At 59.8% G+C, this 24,724-nt stretch overlaps 1 protein-coding gene across 1 annotated transcript in view; it reads left to right on the forward strand.

The window, feature by feature from the left end:
• The window catches only part of NIBAN2 (niban apoptosis regulator 2), a 49,624-nt gene that overhangs the window by 10,827 nt on the left and 14,073 nt on the right, over nucleotides 1–24,724 (forward strand). Inside the window, exons 2-3 of the mRNA XM_058302879.2 lie at nucleotides 19,458–19,588; nucleotides 23,569–23,697. Of these exons, the coding sequence (XP_058158862.1) occupies nucleotides 19,458–19,588; nucleotides 23,569–23,697 (260 nt within the window). The remainder of the gene's footprint in view (nucleotides 1–19,457; nucleotides 19,589–23,568; nucleotides 23,698–24,724) is intronic.

A 24,724-nucleotide genomic window follows, 5' to 3' on the forward strand; every position in this document is an offset into this window, starting at 1 on the left:
CCTACAGCCCCCTCAAATGTTCCGTTCCCTCAGCCTGTAACACTCTTCCCTAGCCACCACCCCTGGCAGCCTGGGCTGGGACCCCTTCTCTGGGCTCCCACGACCCCGTGGCCCACCTCAGCGTAGACGTGGTTCTAGCTCTGGTCCGCGGGCGCCACAGGGGCTCGTCTGCGGCGGGCTTTCCTGCGGTGAGAGTGTGACTGCCTGGCTCAGAGCTGGCTCCACTCATTGCAGCTCAGTGCCCTAGGACCGTACTTTAGCTCTTTCACCCTCAGTTTCAATAGCTGTAAAATGGGAATGATAATAATAATACTCTTGCAAGGTTCTAACTTCTTGCAGCAGAGGGACCTAGAAATTATTTGGATGAGGAGCTGGTTAGGTGCAGAGTGTGGGGGGGGGCACGTAGCTGGGGTGCAGGGCAGATACAGGAGGGGTTCGCCCTCACGGGTCCTGCCTTCCCCTCGGCCTGGGGAAGGAGTGCTTGGGCCCCAGCGTGTCTGAGACCACAGGCACGGAACGCGTGCAGCTGCACGGCTTCCTTCCTCCCTGGCATGGCGCGCATTCCCTGACTCACTGGTTTTGAGGCCTTTGTTCTTGTCCTTGAGCTCAAGGGCGTGGCTGCGGGAGAGGTAGCAGCCGAGGACTTCGCTCCTGGTCCTTGTTCTGGGTTCCCGACTCTTCTGCAGCTCCGGAAGCTGGGCGTGCGGGACTGAACTCCTAGTGTGACAGACGGTACAGAATACCTGGGTCCCTGCAGTCTCACTGTGTGTCTGGGCATGGGCAGCACATGCTGACGGAGGACCCACTGTGTGCTGGGCCTATGCTGGGGGCCCGATGCAGCCAAACCACGCCCACCCAGGGCGTGTAGAGCTGTGGGTGTGCGGAGCTCAGGCTTCTGTGGGAGAGACACAGTGAACAAATGAATACCAGTCAGTCATTAATTAAACAGTTATAGGAGGGAAAATTGTTTAAGAAAACGACTGCCCTTCCTCGAGAGCTCATGCGTGTGTGTCCTGGGGCATCCTCGCAGCAATGACTGTTGTGCCTCCCATCACAGATGATGAAACAGGCTCCTGGTGGCTAAGTGACTTGCCCAAGCTTGTGCTGCTTGGGTGGAAGAGATGGACTCGGGTCTGAGGGCAAGTCCCTTTCCCTCAGTGCCTCAGCTCCTTGTCAGTGACACAGACCTGGGAAGTGGATGTGGCTCAAGCAATTGACCTACCACATGGGAGGTCCCTGGTTCGGTTCCTGGTGTCGCCTAAAGAAGACAGCAAGCTGGCACGATGGGCAGGCATGGCAAGCTGATGGAACAAGAGACACAAGAAGAAAAACATAATGAGAGACACAACAAAGCAGGATGCGGAGGTCCCAGTGCCTCCTCAAGAGGACAGTGAGCTGACATTATGGACATGACGGGACGGGCAGGTGCAGCAAGCTGACACAACAATGAGAGACACAACAAAGCAGGGAATGGAAGTGGCTCAGGCGATTGGGTGCCTTCCTCCATATGGGAGGTCCCGGTGCCTCCTAAAGAAACAAGGAAGGCATTGAATAGACACAGCAGGTGCAAACAGCAAAGGGGGTGGGAAGAAATAAATAATAAAATAAATCTTAAAAAACAAAACCGACCCATCTCGGAGGGCCGCTGTGAAGGTTGTCTGAGAGAGGCCTCTTCCCTCCACTGGGCAGTGGGAGGCGGGTTCCTGCTGCTGGCCCCACTTCCGGGTGTGGGGTGGGTGAGCCATCACCTGCATTTTAGGATGCCTCACCCAAGCCTTGGGGACTGCATAGGTGCACTGCTGAGCTGGGCTTTTAGCTTCGGAATTGTTTTCTCTGTGCATCCCTAGAAAGAAAGATGGGGTAACTAAAGCACCGGGCCCTTCTGAAGGCGAGACCGGCAACGGCGGCCCGAGGAGGATGGCCCTAGGCATTCGTTCCGCCACACGTGCCAAGAGCAGAAGGATGGCACGCAGCTCCTGGCGAGACCCGCCGGCTGCCCCACCCCCGGGATCTATCCTAACATAACCAGACAGACATGTCAGCGGGAAGTGCACTGTTTAAAATGGAAAAAAAACAAAACACAAACAGGAAACAGTGCCCATCAGTAGGGCAGTTGATGGAATAATATGTCGTCGTTAAAAGTGAAGATGTGTTCTTTCTGTATGTCTGAAAGTGCACATGTCTAAATAGGGAAGAAATTCACCAGAATGTTAATGGAGATTGTTTTTTAGGTGGTAGGATAATGGATTATTTAAAATTGTTCTTTATTCGTTCCTGATTTTTTTCTCTTAACAGTGAATGTAGTATTGTTTCCTCTGTGTCACCCCAGAATCTTAGTGGCCCTAAGGGTGGTGTAAAGTACCACGAGGGCTCGGGAAGGAGAGAGAGAGGCCAGTGAAGGCTTCGGGGGGGCGTGTTTGAGCTGGGTCTGAAAGGACGCGGTGGGTTTGGCCGCCAGAATTGGGGTACGGGCCGGTGGAGGGGTTGGCCTAGCAGTTTCCTGTCCTTGGAGGGGAGCTACAGGAGCCCCCATGTGGCCTTGCATGCCGGGCAAAGGGAGTGCAGAGCGCTTTCCCATCAACACTGCTAGCCGGGCTTTAGAAAGAGGATTTTATCTGCTACTATTAGAACAGCAGCATTTATTGGGCATCGATCCTGGGCCTGGCTGGGGAGGTGCCTGAGACTGGGAGAGGTATGGGATTGTGGTGTCTCGAGCCAGAGACGGTGGGTTGATTCTGTAAACACTGATTCTCTGTGCCAGGCGACGAAGGCCCGGGTGGGGGGCGGGGGCACCGGGGTGGTGAGGAGTGGGTGGGCTCCTGTCTGACCAGAGTCCTCCAGCCCTTGGATGTCCCAGCCCTTGGATGTCCCTGCTGGACTTGGGTGGCTGATGGTGTTCGAGGCAAGAGGCTGGACGCCGTGGACCCTTTCGGCAGTGCTCTGCTCTCCTCTCATTGTCCTCGGCTCTCCCCAAGGTGATACCTAGAGGGTGAAGGAGGAGAGAGTTACAGGCAGAAGGGTGCTGTGCAGAGGCCCAGTGCTGAGAGTGTGCAGGTATCTGGGGACACCAGAAGTTGATGGCTTTGCTGTGGTTCTTGCCGTGAACACTTTTTATAGCCGTGGTTCAAAATGCTGCGTCTGTGGTCCCTTTGTGGGACAGGGATTGTTGGCGTCATTTCTTTTCTTTCGTTTTTAAGATTTATTTTTATTTTATTCTCTCCCCCACCCCCACTCGTTGTTTTGTGCCCACTGTCTGCTCTCTGTCTGCTCGTCTTCTCTTTAGGAGGCTCCAGGAACTGAATTTAGGTCTCCCACATGGCAGAGAGACACTGAATCGCTTGAGCCACCTCCGGTCCCTGCTTTGTTGTGTCTCTCATTGTGTTTGCTCTTTGTGTGTCCTTGTTGTGTCTCTTATTGCGTCAGCTCGCCGCGCCAACCTGTCACACCAGCTCACTGTCTTGCGTCTCCTCTCCAGGAGGCAGCAGGCACTGAACCAGGGACTTCCCACATGGTAGGTGGGAACTCAATCGCTTGAGCCACATCTGTGTTCCAGCTTCATTTCTTCTAACGGGGGACACAGAAGCAGAGTGACGTGCCTGCCTCCGGGGAGCGGGACCCAGGCCTCCCGCCTCTCAGCGCGCGCCTTTCCCCTGCACCAGCTCAGGGAGAGCAGAGGAGGCTCAAGTGTAGGGTCTGCCCAGCTCCAATTTCCCAGGCCTTTGCAGGTGCTGTATCGTTTGACAAAATCTGCCGGAAGAGAAAACTGAGGCTCTGAGCTTAGGTGACGGCCTGGGTCTGCGTCCGGGGTGGTGACCTGCTGCTGCTGATGTGTGAGCTTGGGCTGGCTGCCCTCTCCGCGCCCGGCTGCCCTGCGCAGGAAGGCCCTGCCTCCAGGGTGGCCCCGGGCTTGGAGGGCCCCTGGTTGGCAGTGCCCCCGTGGGCTGGGAAGGGTCTGTCCCCTGACTTGAGTGACCCTTTCCGGGAAGACCCATCCTCCTCCAGCGTCTTAAGATCCTGGGAGACTGCATAGAGACACCGTGGTGCAGTCTCACACAGTCAGTGGACAGATATTTAGGTGCTAGGTGCTGTGCTAGGTCCTGGGATACGTCATGAACAAGGCAGACAGGGTCCCTGCCCTTGTGGGGGGAAGGGACACTGAACAGTTCATTATTGAGGGTAAGTCGTGCCCATGGCTCCTAATGGGGTTCTGGCCTGAACGTGCGGCTGGGGGCGGTGACGCCCAGGGCCAGCCCGGGGGACCTCAGGGTCAGTTTGATCAAGATCGGGCAGTGGCCTCCCCTGGACCCACCAGTGGGGGCCTGTGTTAGGAAAAGAAGGTTGTCCTGGGTCATAGCTGAAGGCGTCGGGGCCTTAAGGGCCCAGGGAAATGGAGTCCAGCCTCTTCACCGGGCAGACGAGGAGACAGCCTGCTGGGAAGGGCGAGGGACTTGCCCAGGATGGTGCAGTGACCGCCAGGGGCCACGATTCAGGGCCCCGCCCTCTTGATCCTGCCTTGCTACCTGGAGCAGAGCAAGGAACACGTTTGCCGAGCCCTTCCCGTGGGCTTGGCGCGGCACGGCCCAGGGATGGGGACACAGTGGGCCCTTCCCACTCACGCTCCAGGGACTCCCTGGGGAAGCAGACACAGCATTTGGGGCCTGTGGCTGAGAAGAGGGTGTCCCACGGGGCACAGACGTGGCCCCACGGGCGCCTGGCAGCAGGGAACACAAAACTGGCAGGGCGCAGAGGAGGTTTGTTCTTGCACCTCCCCTCTGGCCCTCTCTGGAGCATCAAGGAGACGTGCAGCTGGTGGGCCAAGCGTGGGGCAGGGGCTGTGTCCACTGCTGGCCCAGCTCCGAAGGGCCGGCAAGGGAGTCTTGTGGTTAGAAGAAACTTTCCATCTTCCACGTGCATCAAGCTCTCCGTGCTGAGGAGCCGGCGTTCCAAGCCGGGATTGGGTTTGCTCCCCGCCCGGCAGCAAGCACATGAGCCGGTCTTCATGCTGGCTCATGCCCCTTCTCTCCCTCCACCTCTCCCTGGCTTCAAGAAGGCAAGAGCCACCCCCACCCCCACCTCTGTCAGGACAGAGGGAACCGGAAGCTGCTGGCAGGAGCTGATGGCGGGGGTGGGGGGAGTGATGGGTGGGCAGGGAGGAGTCCGGCCTGGGGTCCCAAGGAAGCTTGGGAAGATGCCTGACCTGGACTTGGTGGAAGGGACGTTGGATTGGAGGGCACTCTGAGGAAATGCACAGGGTCTGTGCATCCGCTTAGCCCTTTTCTGTTAGGGTCGCAGTGACGGGCGCTGAGGTCAACAGCAGCAGCTGGTACTGATGGGGCTCTTAGCGCACCATCTTATTTAGTCCTCACAACAGCTCTTTGGGATGGGCACTGTTTTTTGGCCCATTTTATGGCTCAAGAAACTGAGGCTCCTGCTCCGTAGTTAGTGGCAGAGGGCGTTGGTCTTTCTGCTTCCAAAGCTCATGTCTTTACTGCCACCCTCCCTCCCGGGGCAGGATCCTCTCCACAGCCTCCGCGCCAACTGGCCCTCCAGCCTCTGCGTGCACACCTCACGGCGCACACCGGGGAAGCCCTGGAGTCCCATCCGTCTTCTGTGGGTCTCTTGAGAACAAGCTCCACCTTGGCTAAGGCTGGGTTCTCCAGAGTCTGTTTTCCCAGCGGATTATCCGGCTCCTCAGTGTGGGGAGAAGAGGAAGCCCCCCCTCCTTTCCTTAGCACTCCCTGAGTAGCTGGTCCTTGGTCCGGTAAAGCTTCATTCATCAAGTACTAAGCTCAGGCTTAATGATGAAACCCTAGAGGTATTTTCATTAGCATTGACTGGCATGCCTTGGTCTAAGCAATAAAACGAGAAAAGGAAATGGAAAATACCAGTCCTGGCCACCGGAAGAGCAAGACACTCGTGGGCCCCGCCTCGGGAGTTTAGGGCAAGGTGCCAACAAAGCCTTTTCTCATCTAGGCTCTCCCTTTAGCCTTCACCACCCGCGAGGCTGCCCAAAGGTGGTGGAGGCTTGGAGAGACGAGGAACCTGCCCAGGGCCACACGTGAGTTGGCGGCAGAACTGGACAAGGAGACAGAGCCCTTATTTTTTTCAGCCCGTGCCACCTCGGTGATGTCAAACGAGCAGTGAAGCAGCTATAGGAACGGAGGGGGAGGCAGGGGCAGCCCCGTCCGCGGTGCTGTGTGGCTTGCTGGGGTTTGGTGGTGTGTGGTTTGGGTGTTTGCTTTCAGAAGTCTTCATTGATTTCTCCCTCCACTTCCTCTTTCTGATTAATTAATCTTTGAGGGACAAGGGGCCAGAAAGGTTGGACCCCAAACCTGTCACCATCCCATCCCCTGACTGGCCTGCTACGGGACTGGGTAGCTGCTGTCCCAGTGTCCCTTTGCTGGGCCCTTTTTGTGGCATGAAACACATTACAGGAGACCACCGTTGGCGTTGGTGGGCACACTGGAGGGGCCCCTGAGTATGTGACCCCACTGTCCACCCTGACTGCTCATCGCCCAGCCAGTCACTTCACTGATTCCTTATCGACAGCTCAACAAGTTGGGTACTGCTGCTACTCTCATTCTACAGTGGAGGAAACAGATTCAGAAAGTCCTCCCTGGGAAGCACAGGTGGCTCAAGCGATTGGACTCCCATCTACCATACGGGAGGTCCAGGGTTCAATTCCTGTGGCCTCCTGGTGAAGGTGCGCTGGCCTGTGCGGCGAGCTGGCCTGCTCGGAGAGCTGGCCAGTGCAGAGTGCTGGCCCGCGTGGAGTGCTGACCTGCGTGGAGAGCTGGTGCAGCAAGATGATGCAACAGAAGGAGACACAGAGGAGCGATAATAAGAGACGCAGCCATGTAGCTGAGGTGGCGCAAGAGATTGAGCACCTCTCTCCCACTCTGGAAGGTCCCAGGATTGGTTCCCAGTGCTGCCTAAAAAGAAGCAGACACGGAAGAGGAAGAACACGCAGTGAATGGACACAGAGCGCATAAATAAATCTTTGAAAAAAGGAAAAAGAAAAAAAGAAAGTCCTCCATCCAGCAAGCAGTAGAGATTGCATTTGAACTGAGCTCTGGCTCCGGAGCCTTCACACGTCTTGAAAGTGCCCCTCTTGACGTAGAAGGTACTCATGCACGCTGGTGGAATGGGCGAACACTTTCCCACACGTCTGAATCTTTGCATTTCCTGTGTCTTCTGTCTGGTGTACTCTCCCTCCCCAGTCCTTAGCTAGCACCTCCTCACGTCCTTCTGGAAGACTTCCCTGACCCTGCAGGCTGGGTTAGCTGCCCTGCCTCTGGCTTCCCGTGACTTCCCATGCTTCTTCTGGTTGAGGCACTTACCACACCCCATTGTAGTCTTTTGTTGACCGTCTTTCTCCCTGACTAGACATGGTGTCCTCTTGAAGGCAAGGACTGAGTTTGTCTCGCTCACTCCTGAATGTCCAGTTCACAGCCGCTGAGTGAATGAATGAGGACGCGGAAGCTTTCTTGGCTGGCAGTATGAAACCGCCGAGGTACTCACCCGACTTTGGTTCTCTTGCCAGCTGCCATTTTGCCCCAAAGACCAAATTCTGTTGGCTGGTGGGGAAGGGCTGGGGGGGATCCTGGCTGCCAGGGGGAAGGGCTCGATCAGCAAGTTCTGTCCTGGCATCTCAAGGTCCAACTCTGGGCTGGACGCTGAGGGCAGAGTGGGTGGTGGGTTCTAGAACAGGCCTAGGACAGGGGCCCAGACCCATGCTGGGCCCCCAGTGATGTGGGTGTGCCGTGGCAGAGTGCCCTGGGTCCCCAGTCCAGCCTCTGCCTCTGGACTTGTGGCTGAGAGCAGGGATGTGTCAAAGAACACGTGGGGACCGTGGCGTGGGGATGCTACTTTGTGGCTGGGATGGGTGGTGACAAGAGGCTGCAGGTTAAAGGGCTTAGGCTCCTGTGTGTGGGATGGACGATGAGAAGAACGGAAGGGAGGGGAGGGGTGTTGCTGAGGAAGTTAACAGAGTAGGTGACCAGGTGTGAGGGGTTAGTGGTGTGCTGGTTAGTGTTGACCAAATTCCTGGCTGTCATAGGTGAGCCACTTCCTCTGTGCCAAGCAACAGCCCTATGAGGGGGCAGCTGTAATTATCCCCAGCGTGCAGAGGAGACCTCAGGCGACGTTCAGGGAGGTGAGGCCGCTGGACCACAGAGCTGGGACCTGCTCCCACGTCTCGCTGCGCCTGGGGAAGTGGGGCAGGGGCAGGGGTGTGGAAGTGGAGGTGGTTACTCCTCCGGGGTGTCTCGCAACTCTGGGGGTCCTCCAGGGTGCCTGGTCTCTAACCTTCTCTTCATGGCTCTGTTGGCCTTGGTTGTGGCCTCGATCACGGCAGGGGGTGGCACAGGACACTGGCCTCGGGGACCAAACCCCGAGACACGTGGCTGAGCGCGAGCGGGGGAGAAATGGTCACCCTCCGCGGGCATGGCGCTGGCCCCTGCGGCTGGCCAGGGTGGGTGGGGCGGGCCTGCCCCGCCCGGGTGGACCCTGCTGCCCGCAGCGCGGTGGGGGCGGGAGGGGACCTGGCGCCCCTTCTCCACCATCCCCAGCTGGAGTTGTTTCCCAGAATGCCGGGACGCCTGGGTCGGGACTCCCAGAACAAGCCACAGGCTGTCGGCTGCGGGCCTGGGGTTGCTGGCAGGCAGCAGGCAGGGCGGGAGGGCCGGCGAGGATGAGAGGGCTATTGTTTCCCTCTGTTTGTGTCTAGATGGGAATCGACTTCCTCCCACGGAGGAGGCCTCCGAGGTGTAAAGGAAAGGGCAGCCCCTGGTGGGCGAGTCTTCAGGCTGCCTTTTTTTGGCATTTTCTCTGAGCCGCCTCCCTCCCTCTTGCCCTCCTCCTGCAGAGCCCACCCTTCCCCGCCAGACCTGTTGTCCCTGAGCCTTGGTTAAATATTTGCTAACGGAGAAGACTTCTAAAGCCAGCTTAGTGAGCGGTCCCGTTGGCTCCTGAGGGCTCTGCCAGCCACCTTACTCCAAATCTGTCTTCGTGGTGGGGCGACCTGGGTGGCATTTTGGCCTCCGAATGACCGTCACCCAGCAGTGGTTAATTTTGCCCTCGTTTATGGAGCACCCACCTGGGCCAGGCAGGAGCTGGTCCTGGGGAGACACGGTGGACGAGCCCTCTGTGGGCAGTCACGGTTGAGGGAGCCACTGGAGGGTGCCGAGGAGAAGTCCAGGAGCTGGGGGAGTGGAGTCTGGGGGACCTGGGCGTGTCTGGGGGGTCCCCGAGGAGGCTTCATGTGAGCCTGGCCTGGCGGAGGGGGTGGGCAGCGGACGGCGTCTAGGCTGGGACTCCCCTGGGTGCTCAAGTCCCGCCAGCTTCTTTCTACCCATGCTGGTCCCAGAGGAGCTGGGTCACTGACAGGGCTGGGGGAGCTTGGGCAGCTTCCTCCCCGCCGCCCAGCCTCAGTTTCCTCATCTGTGCAGTGGAGAGCGTGGTCTTCCTCTTAGGGGGCCCTTCCCGGGTCCCGGGCCCTGTTACCAGCATGTGGGACTGGCCCCAAGTGAGGGAACGCCCAAGGGCGGGGGTTCCGCCTGCGCAGAAGGTGGAGCAAAGAGCAGCATCGTTTGTGGGGCTCGCCCCCTTGAGATCCTGCTTCCAACAACAGAAGCCGAAACCTCCTGAGAACTCAGGCACTCCTGAGGATCCCCAGCCACGCCGTGAGGTAGGGGGGACAGTCATCATGTTCCCATTTTACAGATGACAGCACCGAGGCCCAAGGCTCTCCTGAGCTCAGGGTTTTTCCAAGCCCAGAGCTTTGCCCTGGAAACGCTGCTGCCTCTGCAAGAAACCACCCCGCTCTCCCGGCTGCCTGCCCCTCCTCTCCACGCAGCACCTACCAAGCACCTTGTCTGGGTGAGGCCCTGTGTGGGGTACCAGGATACAGAGGTGGACCCCTCCGCCCCGAGGGGCTGCCAGTCGAGTGGGATCTGTTCTGGCAGAGTCAACAACTACTCCTGAGTGCCTCACAGCCCGGTTCACTCGTGCCTGTGCGAGCTGGGCAGGTGCCCCTCTCTCAGCCCAGATGGCCCATCTACAAAATGCGTGCGACAGTCCATCCCGCCACGTGTGGTGAGGGTTAAAGGAAATCACACGTGTGTTAATTATTAACGTAGACTGGCGGCTGCCTCTGTGCCTGGCACCGAGCTAATGTGACGTGCATTAGCTCATGCTGCAGTTATTATAATTATATGCAAATGGAAATGCAAAACACTGTGCTCTTGGAGAGGACATTGGGGTCGGATCTTGAAGGATGGCTGAGCTTTGGAGTGGAAAGAGGGGAAAGGGTGTTCTAGCCAGAGGGCACAGTGGAGGTGCGAGGGGGGGTTGAAGTGCCTGCTGTGTCTAGGAAATAGGTCGGGGAGAGGGGGGCTGAGCTCAGGGTGGAGCTGGGACTCTGTTCCGTGTGCCCGTGTCCCTCGCAGTCCAGCACGACTTGACAAAGTGCTTCTCGTGATGGTCCTCTGTTGTTTTCTCTGCCCTTGGGCTCTGGGGTGAACCCAGTGTGGATTCAAACCCCCAGCTTTGACCCTGGCTCCTCCACTTGACAGCCAGCTGACCTTGGCCAAGTCACTTGGCTTCACAGCTGTCTCCTCAATGGGGGTGGTACCTGTACCCACCTCCTGGGGCTGTTCTCGGGGCTCCATGCAAGGAACGACCCCCACCCCCAACAGCAGTGTCTGGCCGGCCTGCTAAGTTAGGTGTCACTGGCCTTGTGCCTGCCTAGCTGTGTGACATTAGGTAGGTTCCTTAACTGCTCTGTGCCTCTGTGTCCTCATCTGTGCCCCGGGGTGGCCGTTTAGAGTCGAGTGGGATCGCGGGTGAAACCCTTGGTGCGGAGCGGGCGCGCATGGGGTCGGGTGGCTGTCATTATCGGCCTCACAGCCTGGGGAAGAGGGTTTTCCTTTTTCATGATTGACCCCACAGCAGGGGTGGCCCAGGAGAGGGTCCCTCCAGGGCACCTGGGGCCGGCAGGGAGGGCAGCCTCGTGGGTGGCAGCCCCCTTTGCAAGGATGGACAGCTTTGTGCACACTCGCTGGTCGCTGGGGCCCGGCCAAGGCCCCTGGCTCGGGCACACCCCTCCCTCTCTGGGAGGACTCTCGAGGGGTGTGGGGAGCGTTGCTGCTCAGTGGGTGGCGGCTCCCTGCCGGGGTGGCCTGCACTGCGGGGCCGCTCTGGGCCTCCTTCCTGCCGTGGCCCAGGCTCTGTCCCGGTGTGGTCACGGCAGGGGAAGTCCGACCAGGAGCAGGCCCTTCCCCACTGTGGGGTCGCTGGCCCGGTGGCTGTGGCACCCACCCAGCCTGGGGTGGGGACAGCTGAGTGGACAGCTGAGGAACGAGCTCAGAAAAGAGGAGGGGGCAGCTTTCCAGACCAGGTGGGCAGCCGCGCCAGGCCTGGCAGCAAAGAGCAGCGAGCTCGGCCCTGAGCCCAGAGGCAGTGGGAACCCTGGCAGGTTTCTGGGCGTGAGAGGGTCAGGTGAGGGCTTTGTCACAGAACGATCCCCCTGGCCGCCCTGCGCGGGGGGTTGGAGGGGGCCCGGGGTGCGGGAGCACAGGTTCGGGGCTGTGGCAGGCCTACGACGGGCTTCGCCTGCGCATCTGGGGGCGGCGGCCTGAGCTGCGCGCAGGGAGAGCTGTCCCAGCTGGCTTCTTACCCGGCCACTTGGTCACCCTGCTGGCCTGGCGCGGGGGAGCGGGGCGTGGCGGCGAGGGGAGATGAACGGGGCCTGTTCCCCTCCAGTTCCGAAGCAGGTTCCGGCGGCCTCCGCCTCCGGCTGCCGTGCAGGTGCCCTGAGTGCAGCCTCTCCTCGAGGGGCGGCTCGCAGGGTGACCCTTGCGCCTCCTGGGTCCTGGTGCCCCATCTGGACGGGCCCCCTCGGGCGCTGGCTCTGCGGGGCTCCCGGCTGCTTCTGTAGGCTCTGCCCTGGCCGGCCGCCAGCCCCCCCTGGCCTGCTAGCTGGTGGACCCTGTCCTGGCTTCCCACCCGATGACAGGTCGTGAGCGGAAGCCGTGTCAGCCTTTCGGATGGGGCCACCCACAGGGCCTTGCTGCCAGGAGCCCCTGTCCCCAGGGGAAGGTGGGGAGTGAGGTGGATTTGCCCAGACTTTGGTCACCTGGTAAACTTTAGACTCAGATTGTTCTGGGTCTGCTTCATTTATAAGCTGTGTGTCCCTGGAGAAGTCACTTAACCTCTCTGTGCCTCAGTGTCCTCTGTAAAGTGGGGACAATTCATGAAATAATGTGCAAACAAAGCACTGTGTCTGGCACAGAGACACTGAATAAATGGCCACTGCTATTACGTGTCAATAATGTTAATTGGAGTTTTCAAGTAGAAAGGCCCTAGATCTGGCACCTGGTGCCTGGCACACTCGCCCAGCCCTTTTGGGGACATGCTGTGTGACCCTAGGAGAATGTCACCACTTCTCTGGACCTTGAGCTCTCCCTGCCACCCCTGGTGGATGATGGAGATTGTGGCAGGTTGGATAACTTCACAACACAGGGAAACTGAGTCCCTGCCCCCACTCTGCCTCTCTGCTGCTCCCTTGGCTCTGGGGTGGGTGGGGTTGAGGTCGTTGTCCCATCCCCCGACTCCCTGGTGTCCTGGGAACCAGGCAGGCAGGTCCTGGGCTGCCCCGCCCTGCAGGGTGCTGCCTGCCTGGTTTCAGTCAGCAAACCTCAGCCCTGAAGCCCCGAAACCGGGCCGGGCCTTGTGGGTGAGGTGTGTTCCGGGAGCCCACTGGAGGGGCCAGGCGAGCCAGGCACAGGATCGGGCACAGGATCTGGCACAGCACCCTCGGCTCGGGCCAGACGAGGCGTGGGGGCAGGAGGCCCCCGTGGTTGATGGAGGCTCACTGTGACCTTGGCTGCGATCGTGCTCCTCCCTGGCCTCCCCGCCAGCGTGGGCTTTGGGGCTCGGCTCCGGGGTCGTCCCGTGGGCTTGGGCCGGGGGCCTCTCAGTTCCGGGGGTCTCGGTCTCCTTGTACCCCAGTGCATTGCCACCTGCCCCAGGCTGAGCTGAGGTTGGGGGGGGGATGGCCATTCTCAGAGGGCCCCTGCCTGCCCTCCCCTCCTCGGCTCGGTGAGCGGCGGCGCCTGCGAGCCGCGGTTCCCACCTGCACAGTGGGCCCCGTATTCTGACCACCACCCCCACGCCGGGGCCTCCCCAGCTCCTGTCGGCCCCTGCTCAGCCCCTGCTATCTAAACTCGAGGCCGGCACAGGAAGTAGCATGATCCTGAACTTTATCAGTTTGGAAAATCAGAGATTAACACTCTTCCGCTGCCTTGGCTTCTGTTGGTGCTGGTGGTGGGGTGGGCCGAGTGTGTTGCAGCCCCAGTGTCAAGGCCATCTTCAGGGCGAGAGGAGTGCTGGAGAAGCAGCACTTTATGAGGCCAGTGGGTGATGAGCACCTTACGCCCATTGGCTCACTGACCTGATCAAATAGGTACGGGCGTGCCCCGTTGCAGAAGAGGAAACAGGCTCAGAGAGGGGAGGTGGCTTGTCCAAGGCCACACAGCTAGTAAGTGGCAAGGCTGGGTGAACCCAGAGCCCATGAGCACGTGGGGAGATGGCGCCCTGTTTGCAGGTTGGGGGCGGTGTACCCACTCTGCCCCATGCCCTGGCCAGGTCAGAGCGGATTCACCAGCAGCTTGTGGAGGTGCTGAGGCCAGCATCCTGGTCAGCTCCTGGGGCCAGCGTAGCACTGATTAGATCATGTTGAGATTTTAGATCAGCTGAGCAGACAGGGACCCACCCACCCATTTTACAGATAAGAAAATTGAGGCCCTGAGAGGGTGCAGCGGCTGTGAAGATTCCCTGCAGCTCTTATGACACTGACATGCCATCTTGGGAAAATCACTTGCCTCCCTGAGGCTGTTTTCTCGTCTGTCAAATGGAAATAGCAATGCCTGCTTCACTTGCGCCTCAGCGCTGGGCAAGGACGCGGCAGGAGAGGGTAAATGCAGGGCTTTGTAAATTGCAGCGTGGCGCAGCGGGCAAGGCGGCTGAGATAAAGAGGAGATGCAGAGTGGGGGCTTTGCAGGTTCAGGCTTTGGGGAGAAGAGGCTCAAAACCACCTCTCAACACTTCCAGGCTCTGTGCCCTTGAGCAAGTCACTGGGTCTCCCTGAGCCTCAGTTTCCTTATCTGGAAAGGGGAGGTGATAATACTTGTTAGGATTAAATTTGCTGTGGAATGTGCTTGGTGGATAGGCACACCTGGTAAATTCCCGGCATTCCAGAGGCAGAGTTAGGAGGACCAGCTGGTGAGGGGGCCCCTCTGGTCACCCTGGATGACCCCAGGGGGCACAGCTCTTGGCTCCGGGCCATGTGGAGACAGAGCCTTCCTAAGAGCCACAGTGCCCCCCTTTTCCCCGCTCGCTTGCTTGAAGGCTTGGCTCAGCTCCAGCTGGAGCGTGGGCGTTTCATCCTGGTCCCCATGTCCTGGGACGTGGCCTCTTTAGAGCCAGAAGGAGCCCAATACCCTTGAACTACGGACGTGAGGTGGGGGTGGGCATGGGGACGGGGGCGTGGCAGTGGCTCCCTGAGTCGCAGGCAAGTGGTGGCTGGGCAGAGCTTAGGGCACTCAACGCTGTTCCCGGAGTTCATGGGCTGCCCCCTTGGGCCAACCGGAGAGTCAGGTGCCCCCCCACCAAGGCAGCCCACCCAGGTGCTTGGTTTTTTTGACTGTGAAATGGAGTGAAATGAGCCATTTACTCTTTTCTGGGGTTCAGTTTATGTACCTGCAGAGTGGGGGTTTTAGTTTACCTGTCTTCACTTCTGGGGCATTTGAAGAATCTGGGTGTGTGTTGGAGTAGAAAGCAGGGTAAGCCCTGTTCTGGGTTCTGTTGCTGGCAGAGGGGCACAGAGAAGGGCACTAACAGAGGCTAGGTGTATGCCAGAGGAGCTCATGCAAGGCCCAGTGGGAGCCCTGGATTTTTCCTGGAGAGAGAGAGAGAGACACACACACACACCCTTTGCCTATTTGTCTCGTCTTCGTACCCATCGTTATCATTATTATTTTGTGATTCTTAACCTGGTTCTTTAAAAATAATCTTTATTGGATTTTTGAAAACCATAAAAGTTATTACCTGCTAATAAAGTTTTCAAATAGCCTCTTACCGTTGTTATAAACCGAGCACTAGCCTGATTAACAGGAACGTCTGTGAGGTCCTCTTATGCCCGTTTCCAGAGCTTGCGGCTGGGTCTGCAGAGCTGAGAGCCTGGGGCTGGGGGGGCCCTGCCAGCCTCTCCTCGGGCACCCCGGTGGCACCAGGGGTGAGGCAGGGAGGGAGGCAGGACGGCGGGGAGAGTGTGGGCGGGGGCGAGGCCGGCATGCACCCTCCGATTCCCCCCAGCCTCTCGGGAGCTCCCAGAGGCTAGCTGGGGCCTGCCGGTTGCTGGCCCAGGACCCCGAAGCTGGCCCTACCTGCGGAGGGGGCGCCGCAAGCCTGTGCCCGTCAGTCCTCTGGGGGAGGGGGTGCCGGAACCAGGAGGGGGCCAGCCGGCTGGGGCTCCAGTCCCCACTGCCTCGGCTGGCCTGGCGGCTCTAGCCGAGCCCCTCCCCGCTCTGCTCAGCATCCCCTTCGGGGTGGGAGCCTGGGCCTCGGGGGCCCTGTCCCCTGTTGCCATCTGCCTCAAGTCCTGGGCACGTGGTGTCTCCAGAAGCCACGATGGGAACCGGGGGAGCTGGTGTAGGCAGGTGCGAGAGGAGGAGCGGTGGCCGCAGGCCTGAGCTGGGACATCCCTCTGGCCGCTGCAGGGAGAAAGCTGCTGCAGGGGCCAGGAGGGGAGTCAGTGGAGGCTTGGCAGCATTTACAGTGGGGGTCACAGAGGACCCCTGGCACGGGGGCTGCCTGGGCTGTGGTCCCCGCGCTTGGCAGCCGGAGGCGCGGCAAGACCCGGCCCTGTCGCCAAGACCCCCGTGCCACGCTGCCGGCTGGGGTCCTCCAGCCGCGTCTGCCCAGAGGGGCCCCTGGGTGACCTCGTTTGGGGCGTCCCCCCACTGAGCCCTTTGCCAGCTGGGCCCCTCCCCCTCCTGCCTCTTGGCGTCCCGGGCATGCCTGGGCTCCCGGTCGTGCCCCGAGTCCCGTGTCACTTCCGTTGTACGAGCACATGGCAGCTCCTCCCAAGCTGTCTTCGGACATCTCAGAGCCGTGCTTGTTCCCGCAGGCTTCCGTTTCCGGCTCTTCCTTTGCTGCCAAGCTGATCCGAGCCCCGCGGCCCCCTGCGCTGCCTCGGCACCATCCTCTGCCTTAGCCCCGCGCAGAACGCCTTCGCCGCGCCCCTCCCCTGCCCGCCCACAGGTGTCCTGGCGCCCACCCAGCCGCCTTCCCGGTCGTTAAAGCGTCCGGTGCAGACGGGACTCCCGTGGCGAGAGAAAGGGACCCAGGCCCACCCTCGTGGAGTTGGGAATCCTTAGGCAAATGTCAGCGTCCCTTGCTGTCCCTGTCCCCCTGGCTCCCAGGTTCAGAGAAGGAGGTTGGACGGAAAGGATCCCACGCTTTGTTTGTTTCTGGGATTTCAGGTTGCCATGTGACCCGGCACTGTAGAGTGCCTGAGTTTGTATAGCGAGGCATGCCTGTGATTACAACTGCCTGGAATCGGGGCGCAGCCTCTGCTGCTTGTGGGGGTGCAGGACAAGTGGGGTGGGCCCCCATCTCTCCTTGTGGGGCCGCTGCCTCTTTTCCTCTCTGTTAAGTGAGGAGCCCCCCCAAGTTTCTGCCCTCTCCTCTCTGCACTGTGCCCCGGCCTCCCCCGGGGCCCGTGCCCACCCCCAGCTCTCCTGGACTGTCTCACTCGGGCACCCTTCCTGCGTCCTCACGCATTGTATCTAGAGTGAGTTTCATCCTTGTCCTCCCCGCCCTGACCCCTCAGCCCCCTGACTGCTTTGGTCTGTCAGCAGCACCGACCTGGCTCTGAGTCGCAAACCCAGGCCTTCTCGTGGCCCCTGACGCCCGCCCCGACAGGCAGCGCGTCGCTGCCTTCCCGATTCTCACCTCTGCAGGGCCCCCCACAGCGTCCGCTCCAGCCGGCAGCCCACCGACCCGAGCCATGACGCCCCCCACCGGGGCACTGCCTGGGCCGCCTCCCGCTGGGCTGCACCTCCCAGCCCCCTCAGGCCAGCCCCTTCCAGGCCAGCCCCGGGGCCTTCTACACCCAGCCACGCCTGCGGGGACACTACGCCCTGGCCTGGCCCCCAGCCGCCACGGGCCTGGCAGACCCTGGCTAGCAGCTTTCTCCCCGGCCTGCTCCCCGAGGGCAGGGGCGCCAGGGCCCGGCCAGGCGGGAGGTGAGGGTCCGTCTGAGGGCTGGGTGGCGGGTGCTGGGGCAGGCTGCCCGGGAGCCTTGGGCACAGTGGGCTCAGGCCCCCCTTTTAGGGTTGGAGACTGAGCCCAGAGGGGGCCAGAGCCTCGGCCACCCTGCGGCCCTGCTGGGGAGTCCACCCCCTCGACTGCCCGCTGGGTGCCAGGGCCGAGCTGGGCTGGTGGCCGGGGACCCTGCGCTCGAGGGCGGGGTCTGCCGGCCTCCTCAGCCCCACGCTGACTCCCGAGGGTAAAACGTGCCCAACATGTAAACATGTAAAACGTGCCCAAGGAATGGCTCCTGGTTAACACCCAAAAAAGGCGCTTATGCCGATTGGCATGACTGATTATTTTTATCGCCCAGGCCAGTGCCCCGCCTGGCTCTCCATCCCACCCTGACTCATCATTTGCAAGCAATCCCCATGGCCTCTGCGGGAGTTCTGGTTGTTGATGGTTTTAAAAAGCAGGCATTCGGAACAAATTCCTCATTTGTTCTCCCCTTCCTCTCCCTGCATGGGAATCTGGACCAACGGGCCTTCATTCCAGGGACGGGGAGCACAGGGGAGCACAGGCAGGGCCGGTCGGCAGGGACGGGGTGGAGGGGGTCCCTGGGCTGCCCTGCCGCTGGAGGGAGAGGGCCCCTCCCTCTCCACTGCCCCCTCCATCCCTCCCTCACTGAGACTGGGAAGTGGGGGGTTTAGGCCCCAGGCCCCGGGCCCTCGCCTCTGGGTGTGAGGATGTGGGGACAGCTCTCCCTCTTAGACACCACCTCCTGGCTGGGCCCCAGGACTGCCTCCCAGCCCTGCTAGCTGTGACCTTACCCAGAGACTTCCCCTCTCTGGGTCTCGTTTTGCTCCTCTATAAAGTGGGGGTGATGTTGACCCTCACCTCCTGGGGCTGTCGGGAGGATTTAATGAGATGCCGCCCTAGTCGGGTGCCCCAGGTCCCCGGAGACCAAGGTCAGGTCCCGGGAAACCGAGACTAGAGAGGGGAGCTGCACGGAGAGCCGGTGCCAACCCAGCCCAGGGAAGCCGCTGTCGGGGAGAAGGCCGCCTGGTTGCGGTCCTGGCCCTTCTGGAGATAGGGCTGCTGGGTGCCTGGTGGGTGCTGGGCCCACTCCGTCCAGAAGCTGCTTCGGCAGAAGAGAAGAGCTAGTGAAAGGAAAAGGTGGACATCTTGGTACATTAGTTAATTTTAGAATGTTCATTTTTTGTCATAGGAGGAATTGTGTTTGTAAAATAACTCAAATGCTATAAAAGTGAATAAAGCAGAAAATGAAATTCAGTCTGCAGTCCCTGGTCCCAGCACCTAGCGGTCCCATTCTTACTAGTCAGGCGAGCTGCCTTCCCACTTTTTCTCTCTAAGTCTCCAAGCGGCAGTAATTTATCGGCACAAACAGGAATCATTTTTTTTGTGTGTGAGATAATAGTCTACATGTGATTCTTTTTTTAAAATTTATTTCTCTCCCCTACCCACCCCCCCAGTTGTCTGCTCTCTGTGTCCATTCGCTGTGTGTTCTTCTGTGACCGCTTCTACCCTTATCAGGGGCACCGGGAATCTGTTTCTTTTTGTTGCGTCATCTTGTTGTGTCAGCTCTCCGTGTGTGCGGCACCGTTCCTGGGCAGGCTGCACTCTCTTTCACGCTGGGCGGCTCTCCTTACGGGGTGCACTCCTTGCGCATGGGGCTCCCCTACGCGGGGGACACCCCTGTGTGGCACGGCACTCCTTGTGCGCATCAGCACTGCGCGTGGGCCAGCTCCACACGGGTCAAGGAGGCCCGGGGTTTGAACCGCGGACCTCCCATGTGGTAGGCGGACGCCCTATCCACTGGGCCAAGTCCGCTTCCTGACATGTGATTCTTAAATTGCTTTTCTTAACGGAGAGTGGACACCTCCCCCTTGCTGTTACCAGCCAGGCTGAGCATCTTTTCGTTGGTCTGTTGGTTTTTCGTGTTTTCTCTTGGTGATTTCCCCACTGTGTGCGCAGGAAATGCACGACTCTGGCCAGAAGGAAGAGGCAGATGAGCAGACTTACACGAGGAATTTGGGGTTTTGTGGGTGCCCCTGCCTGCAGGCCCATCTCGGCATGTAAATAGTCCCGAGGCCCTCACATCGCTGTTTGTCTTTCCCTTCCAGAGAAAACCGGAAAGATCCTGACGGAGTTCCTCCATTTCTACAAGGACCAGTATGGCGTCGCGCTCTTCAACAGCATGCGCCACGAGATCGAGGGCACGGGGCTGCCGCAGGCCCAGCTGCTCTGGCGCAAGGTGAGGCGTCGAGCCCCGGGGCCTTGGGCGACCGGCTTCCCTTCCCTGGGCCTCAGTTTCCCGTTGTTGTGGGGTTGAGTGTTTGAGACCCCGTTGCTCATGGTACGTGACTCTCCTCCAGCTCGACCCCTTCATCTCAGAGCAGGGCTCGAGTCTTCCTCCCCCTCTTTTATGCCGTGTGCCTGTGGACAGATTACCTCCCCTCACAGAGCCTCAGTTTACTCATCTGTCAAATGGGGCGTGAGAGTACCTCCTTCACAGGGTAGAGGGGAAGCTGGAGAGTCCCGTCAGCTGCGTGCCTGCAGCAGGCAAGGGGCTTGGTGAATGCCGGCCTTGCCATTATCCTTTTATTGCTAGTGGTATCGTGCTTGCCCAGTAAATATTTGTCTTGTGAGGAGTGGACATTGCCTGGCTCCCGCTGGAGGGTCAGCTTGAGCTGGAGAAAGCGAGCAAAGCCTCCTGGGGAGGGGACCCTGTGGCTGGCCCTGGCATGAGGCCGGGGCTGGCAGCGCTGCAGAGGGGGAAGAAAAATGGGAGGCCGTGGCCCAGGGTTGGGGGCCTGGGGCGAGAGGCCCAGCCCTTACTCCCCGGGGGCGTGCATGGACTCCTACACGGGCCCGGGGAAGCCCTGTGGAGGGCATGTGCTGGGGCTGGCGGCATCCCCTTTCCGTGACCTTCCCGCCTCTTGACTGCTGGGCAGGTGGCGGAGGGAGGGCGCCAGCCCGCCCCCTCAGCAGGTGTCCTGGCCCTGAGGACCGGATGTGTCCCGGAGAACCTGGCTGGCCAGGCGGGGTGGCCGCGGTGCCTGGTGCTCGCAGCTTAGTGGCTGCACTTCCTGGCCGTGGCGCTGCCCTCATGCACCTTGCCCCATTCTGCTGGTTTCCTCCCGGCCACCAGGGTCAGCCCGTGCTCAGGCCCCCAGGTGCTCACCACTGCCGTCGGGCAGTGGACTCACCCTCCAGGCCTCATTCTCCTCTTGACAAGCGAGTGCCCCCTTCGCTGGGTGGTGCCGAGGCTTCAGGGAGGGAGCAAATGGCGTGGCGTAAGGGAGGCATAGGTTAAGGGGGTTTGGATCCTGACTTGCGGGGTAACCTCAGGCAAGTGCCTTCATTCTTCTGAGCCTCAGTTTCTCTGCCTGCAAAGTGGCTCAGAGAAGAGTTGGCTTGGACCAGAGAAGTCAGAGCAGCTTTGTGGAAGGAATGGGGGTTTCACTGGGCTCTAAAGACCAGCCAGGGTTTGGGTTATTGGGAAGTCTTCTGGGAAGGGGGGCACTGTGAGCAGGGGCATGGTGAGGGGGGACCCAAGGAGGTGGCAGAGCTTGAGATGACAGGGTGAACACAGACAGTGGGGCCTGACTTTGTCTGAGTGGCCCACGAGGGCTTCCTGGAAGAAGAGCCATATAAGCTGAGGATGTGACACTTGCATTTGCTGGGAGAAGAGAATACCAGACTGAGGGAAAGCAAGCACAAAGGCTGGCGCTGGGCGTTTAAATGGCTGGCCTAGGGGAGTGGGTGTAGCTCCGTGGTTGAGCACCTGCTTCCCATGTATGAGGTCCTGAGTTCAATTCCCAGTACCTCCTTAAAAATTTTTAAATAAATAAATAAGTAAATGGCTCATGGGGCAGGGGAGGGGGGTGCAGGCAGGACCAGAGCTGGATCCAGATTCCCAGCCAAGGGCCCCTTGTGTGGGGACCTCCAGCCTGCCTGTGGTGGGGGTAGGTCAGTGGTGTGTGCCCAAGCTTCTTGAAGCATCACAAGCCCCTTTGCTTTTAAAGGACCCTGAAAAGGCTGTTTGTTCTTCTGGTGTCATGGCAATGTCCAGATGCAGTGATGGCACAGGGGGCAGATGCCTGGCCTCGGGGTCAGGCAGGTGCACACCTGTGAGGTAGGAAAAGAAGGCCGGGGCCCTGCCCGCGTGAGCTGCTCCTGGTGGGCAGCACAGGCACTACTCCCTTGTCTGGACACAGACATGAGAGGGGCTGCCAGCCACTAAGCATTTACCTTGTGCCAGACGTGCCTTTAAACTCTCTTGAGAGGTGAGGTTCATTGTAGGAAAAGAGTAAGGTAAGCAAAAGAGTGAATAAATCACCTGTGATGTCTGAGAAGCGGGGCTTATTGGTCCCATTTTGGTACTCGGGAAACAGATGGTCAAAGTATGTCACTGGCCAAGGTCATCCAGCTAGAAATAATAATTATAACGGCAGTCGCTTTGTGTGGGCACTGTTCATTTAACCCTCAGGACGTGCTATGAGATGTGGAAACTGAGGCTCAGAGAGGTGGAGCAGCAGAGCTGGCACCGAGACTGGAACTTGGCTGTCTGGCCCCAGGGCCTGTGCTCTGGCCACCAAAGGTTCCCAGTGTGGCAGCTGAGAGCTGCGCGGATTCAAAAGTATTTTGCCTGGACTGCTGGGTTCCACTTCATTTCCTGTAGGCCTTCCAATCGAAACACGACTCTTGCCATTTGAAAGTCTTAAAAATAAAACCCGCAGCCAGCCTCATGTCAAGCTGCCCAGAGTGCGGGGGGAGGGTGCCGGTGAGCTTGCCCCGCCCGCCTGGGCCTGCCTGGACAATGGGCCCCGGGGCTCCTGCCCAGGCAGGGACTGGGCACAAACCAAGGAAACCGGGAGCGGGGTCCTTCCAGGATGCCGGAGAGCGCTGTCCGGGAAGGGGGTGGCTCCGGCTGGGTTTGGTGCAGGCCTCGGGTCTAAATATAGACAAAAAGCGGCAGCTTGGTGACTTGGGCAAAGCCCACTCTGGGGTGGGGGGGGGAGGGGCTACCTTTTTTTTTTTCCTGTAAATATTTTTATCCCGGGTCGGAAGCAGCCCTTGGGGTCCCATTGTTTGAGTACAATGGGCTCGCATTTTCCAAGAGTGTTTGGCAGTTTCCCCTTGAAGGGTAGCGGGGAAGGAGCCTGGGGTGGGGGGCACGTGCGAAGGGCACTGAGTGTCCAGATTCACAGGCTCTGGGGCGGTGCTGGGGCGGAAGGTGGGGGGCGGGGCCTGGCGGAGGGGTCTAGCAAGGCCTAGACACAAGGAAAAGAACCATTTCCACCCATTATTGTGTACGGTCAGTGTTTCTTTTTGCAAAAAGCACGCATTTCTCGTAGAACAATTAGCACCTGCTGAGAAACAAAGAGGCACCCTAGACTCCCCCAGCCCTGCCCACCAGGAGTAAGCCTGCTCCCTGTGAGGCCTCGGGTCAAATAAGCCAGTCCACGGAGACTGGTGGGGACACTGAGACTGGTGGGGACACGGTTTCTGAGCCCCCAGCACGGTGGCCACGGGGCTCCCACGCCGGGCGGGTCTGCCAGGGCCCGAGCGCCTCGTGTCATGGCCAGATTTCATGGAATCTTCACGGCCGCCTGCGGTCGGTGCTGCCCCATCCCCATTTTAGAGATGGTGAGACGGGGGCTCGAAGGTACTGTGGCCGACCTACAGCCCACACGTGTCACCAGGTCACTGGTCAAGGGACGAGCGGCGCCCGTAGCCCAGGACCTTGGACCCACCCAGATCCAGGAGGCCATCCTGCCTGTGGCCGGGGGCAGGTCCCGGGAGCGCAGCGCTGGGGCTCCGCGCTCCTGCCTGCGTGGTTCCGCCTGGCGCCGTTGCCTGCGCCCACGCCGCGGCAGCTGGGGGGGCAGCCTGCCACCGCTCCAGAGAAGGCCCCCCAGGCCCAGCTTCTGCCCCAGCCTGGGGTAGCCTGGGTTGCCCAGGGCCAGGGTGGAGCAGGAGACCCTGACCTGGCTGGTCACCCAGGCTCTCCTCCTGGCCTCACCCTACCCCTCCTGGACCCCGGGCAACCCCCCTTCACTGCCCTGAGCCTCCCTTACCTCGTCTGCCAACCGGGCGACCCTGTCCTGGTGGGCGCTGTGAAGACTCGGTGAGGTCGGGGTGCTGCTGGCCGGCTGACGCTTTCTCGGGGAGCCCCATTCTTCTGACCGGAGGCAGGGGTCCTCACTGCCCGCCCCCTTCCTGCCCCAGGTGCCGCTGGACGAGCGCATCATCTTCTCGGGGAACCTCTTCCAGTACCAGGAGGACAACAAGAAGTGGAGGAACCGCTTCAGCCTGGTGCCCCACAACTACGGGCTAGTGCTCTACGAGAACAAAGTGGTGAGTCCCGGCGGGCGCAGGTGGCAGGCGCGGGCCCTGAGCCCCCGAGCCCCAGCCCCCTAGCCCGGCAGGCCTGCTGCTCCCCCTCTCCACGCACTTCCCCTGGCCAGCTAATACGTTCTCATCACTGCATGCCCCTCCCCCCTAAATTCGAGGTGCAAAGCAGAACCTCAGGGCCTCCCCCACTTTCCCACCTCCCCAACCCACTTGCTCTCCTGGGCTCAGAATGGCATTCCATCTGTCTAGGTACCCCGCTCTCTGGGGGGCACCTTTGACTCGGTCTCTCCCCTCTTAACCAGCTCAACACCAGATCCTATCGACCCTCACTCTAAAGTCCCTCCAAATCCCCCCTTCTCCAGCGGCTGCAGAGCTGGCCCTCCCGCCTCTCCCCCACCCTCTGCCTCCTTGTCTGGGCTCTCTTCTGCTCCTGTGACCTGTCCCGTACTTGATTTTTTCAGCAGCCACAGCAAGCCATTGAGAACATGAGTCTGACCATCCTCTGCCTCAGTTTACCCCGGAGGGGTCTGCCTTTACTCTCTGTTCCCTGGGCTGTCATTCCTTCTTTTCCCTTCCAGGTCCCTCCTTTAGGAGCCCCTGCCTTGCTGGCATTAGGTAAGGTCTAAGGAGGTGGAGGCTGATTGTTTCTTACCTTTGCTTTGGCCCCTCCTGGTTAAACCGCAGACCTAAGTTGTGGTTCTTTTTTTAAAAGGTTTATTTTATTTATTTCTCCCCTCTCCTCGTTGTTTGCACTTGCTGTGTATTGTGTCTTTAGGATGTGCGGGAAAGTGAACCCGGGACCTCTGATGTAGGAGAGAGGCGCCTAATTGCTTGAGCCACCTCTGCTCCCTCCTTTGTTGTATTTCTCATTATGTTTTTTCTTCTTGTGTGTCTTGTTGCATCAGCATCAGCTTGCTTACTGCACCTGTCCATCGTGTCAGCTGACTGTTTTGCTCGTTTTCCTTTAGGAGGCACCGGGAACCTCTTCTTCCAGCTTTGTTGTGTCTCTCATTATATTTTTCTTCTTGGG

This window comes from Dasypus novemcinctus, chromosome 8, assembly GCF_030445035.2.
Source record: "Dasypus novemcinctus isolate mDasNov1 chromosome 8, mDasNov1.1.hap2, whole genome shotgun sequence".
In the NCBI taxonomy this organism is placed as follows: Eukaryota; Metazoa; Chordata; class Mammalia; order Cingulata; family Dasypodidae; genus Dasypus; species Dasypus novemcinctus.